The 2,987-nt window shown below is 53.5% G+C and overlaps 1 protein-coding gene across 2 annotated transcripts; it reads right to left on the reverse strand.

Moving 5' to 3' along the window:
- Positions 1 to 347: 347 nt before the first annotated feature.
- Positions 348 to 1,426, reverse strand: LOC125552128 (cysteine-rich repeat secretory protein 55-like). 2 transcript variants are annotated; one of them, XM_048715607.1, is made up of 2 exons: positions 1,056 to 1,426; positions 348 to 986 (listed from the first exon to the last, which is right to left on the reverse strand). In XM_048715607.1, the coding sequence occupies exons 1-2, from the start codon at positions 1,412 to 1,414 to the stop codon at positions 503 to 505; spliced, it is 843 nt and encodes a 280-aa protein (XP_048571564.1). In that variant the 5' UTR covers positions 1,415 to 1,426; the 3' UTR covers positions 348 to 502. The 2 variants fall into 2 exon arrangements, with proteins under 2 accessions (XP_048571564.1, XP_048571565.1); XM_048715608.1 differs by having other exon boundaries at positions 348 to 956; positions 1,056 to 1,422.
- Positions 1,427 to 2,987: the final 1,561 nt, after the last annotated feature.

Genomic DNA, 2,987 nt, shown 5'->3' on the forward strand with positions numbered 1-2,987 from the left:
CTTAGAGCATCTCCAACAAATGCGCTATATAAGCCGCGCGTTGAAAAAGATGCCTATATAGAGTGTGCGACAAAAACAACGCTCCAACAGAAGCTGTAAAATAGAGCACGCATAAAGATGAAGCTGTAAATTTAGTGAACACGGGCTGCGGGGCTGCAAATTTGGGACGCCGGCTTGTGCGCGCGGGCTGCTGCATGTGGGGCCACCGGGTTGGGCGTCGTGTTTTTGTGCGTCTGTTAAACCTCCCGCGCGCAAAAACACTATTTCAGCTTTGCAAAACCGTTTTAGCGCGCCGCGCTACTGCACGTCTGTTGGAGATGCTCTTAGCAACAACTACAAACACTGGATTTGGTGCATAATTTTATTCCCAATCGCTGCACGCGATGGCTACAGCTTACATAACCCCCGCTTATTAAGTGCATGCAGCTCAGATATCACGTCTCACTTGCATCTCAACACCAAAGGCATGAAGCACGTCGGACATGTGCAAGGAGCCTCTACGTCAAGCGTGCACGACGATCTTGGTGTATTTCGTCATATCGGTGGTGGCGCGGCCGCCGGCGCCGTCCAGCGGGAAGTAGAAGGGGTAGATCTCGTAGCGCACCCTGCAGCTGCTGTAGTTGATCTGGCAGCCCTGCTGCGCGCCGCAGTAGTCGCCGAACTTGGACAGCGCCACCGAGACGCACTGCGCGCACGCCAGCGGCGCGAGGTCCCGCGTGCACTGCGCCAGGCCGTAGATGGTGACGAACGGCGTGTACTGGTCCTTGGACCTGCCGAGCCCCGCGCGGCCCGACGCCGACGCCTGCGCCGTCGCCTTGTTCATCACCTTCCCCACCGCCTTCTTGAACGGCTTGGGGTCGTCCGCCGCCTGCACGTTCACCAGGATCACGCCGGCGCCCGTGTCCGACTGCCCGGCGAAGTCTGTGTCGTCGTACCGCATGAAGCAGAAGTCGTACCTGCACGCGCGTACGTACAGGCCAGCCAAGCTTAGCCAGATGATTAAGCATGTATATCCATCGATCGTTCTAAACTTGTAAGAGGATAGGAAGTGGTACCATATTCTGGCGTCGGATAGGTAGCTGCAGGCAGTGGGGAGCTGCTTGGCGGCGTCCGCGAGGCAGGAGGAGCAGTCGCTGGCGGAGACGTCGCCGCGGCATTGCGCGAGGCCGTAGACGACGGTGCTATTACCCTTGCCGGCAACGGCCGTGGCGAAGCCTCCCGAGGAGCCCTTGGCGACGAGGTCCGCCAGGACGGAGTCGATGTTGGCCTTGCCGCTGCCAGCGTACCTGGTCCCGGCGCAGTTACTGCCAATGGCGTCCATGGCCATGCCCAGAGGGAGCAGAGCCATGCCGAGAAGCAGCAGCCCGCTGCGCGCTCTGCAAAGTGCCATGGTGCTAGCGATTGAGCTTGCCATGTGTGTGGCGAATGGTGGGAGCTTATAACGAGTGCGAGCGTGCTGCCTTTCTTTGACTGCTTAATTGGATTGCGTACAATGCCAGACGTCGACACTAGAATGAGGCCGTGGACCGAGCTATTGCTGAATCAGCCAAGGGTCCATGCACATGGGCAGAGAGGGATGGGCATATCTTGCATATCTTGCTGCTTGCTACTTGCTACTCCCTCCCTTCCGAATTACTTGTTGCGGGTATGAATATATTTAGATGTATTTTAGTTTTACATACATCCATTTCTACGACGGGTAACGGAGGGAGTAGTTGCTACAGCTAGCTGGTTCGCGGCATTTCATGACTCGTTGACTTGTCTTTGTGAGGATGTGGCTTGGTAATGGGTGGCAGGGATTGTGAGAATCCAATGAGTTTTGACTCCCTGTGGAAAAGGCAATCTGGACGCAACGCGCTGTGGAAAATCCGCATTCGATTCCTGGGGCTTCAAAGGAGCAGAGACGGTACCCGCAAAAATAAAAGAGCAGAGACGGAACTGAAAAAGAAAGCTCGTTATTTCGAGCAAGCATTTTATGGATCAAAGATATGTAAGACACACCCTCAGATTTTTCCTTTTTGAGGGGTAGCCACACCCTCAGGTTTTTTTTTTTTGAGTGGACACACTCAGTTGTTGAGTTATACTATCGTCGGGTGGTAGAAAACATTTGTTCAGTTATTCACATGGCGATCGCGGACCCCGCTTCGGTGCAAATTCTTTGCTTGACTTGCGATCATGAACCGATGCTGGACCTCGGATAGATTGGCACGAAGAGGGCGGCTGCACCAGGATTCCTGCCCTTTCTGTGATCAGCATGAGGAGACGATTGGCCATCTGCTCATCGAGTGCGTTCTTGCACGCAAAGTATGGGCCAAGGTCTTCACGGCCTTAGGCATTCAGCACGGCGTGCCGCAACCAGGAGAGACATTACCGGACTGAGGTGCGCTCGAGAGGGTGTGCATGGGCATCGAGGACGATGCGTACCGTATGCCTCCTTGCCATGTGGGAGCTATGGAAGCACAGGAACGCCACAGTCTTCAATGACGCGAGGGCCTGGCTCCCGCTGTCTCGGTTGTCCTGAGCCGGATGGCGAGTGAAAATAATGTATGGATGCGGGTGGGGCTGCTACGAGGAGAGTTGGATGTGTTCTCCGTAGGAACGCCGGAGTGGGCCCATAGCGAGTAGTCGGATTAGCTCATAGGTGGACGTCCGTAACGCCATGTAATCTTTCCTTGTAACATAACTGCGCAAGGCTTTTTCCCTTTCTTTTATAATATATGATAAGCATATTCGTGCGTATTTGAGAAAAAAAACATTTGTTCTAATGGATCACGGCCATTAAGAGTTGGTGATGTAGTATGTGTGATGAGTTGGGAAGTATGCATATTGAGAGAGAATATAAGTAGATGCCGAATCACAGGCGAGCGCACACACAGATTCTACACAGGTCGCGGCCTTTAGCTTCCCCTCACTCACCAACAACGTATTTCAAAAAAACTACTGGTTCTCGAAAAAGAAATTAGAGTTTTTATTGATCAAAAAATCAT

Source organism: Triticum urartu, chromosome 4, assembly GCF_003073215.2.
Source record: "Triticum urartu cultivar G1812 chromosome 4, Tu2.1, whole genome shotgun sequence".
Lineage (NCBI taxonomy): Eukaryota > Viridiplantae > Streptophyta > Magnoliopsida > Poales > Poaceae > Triticum > Triticum urartu.

Bases quoted from the DNA above. Each gene is read 5' to 3' on its own strand.
- LOC125552128 (XM_048715607.1), bottom strand. From the start codon at position 1,414: ATGGCAAGCTCAATCGCTAGCACCATGGCACTTTGCAGAGCGCGCAGC. The intron at 987-1,055 runs GTACCACTTCCT...CATCTGGCTAAG, and splicing joins CTATCCGACGCCAGAATATG to CTTGGCTGGCCTGTACGTAC.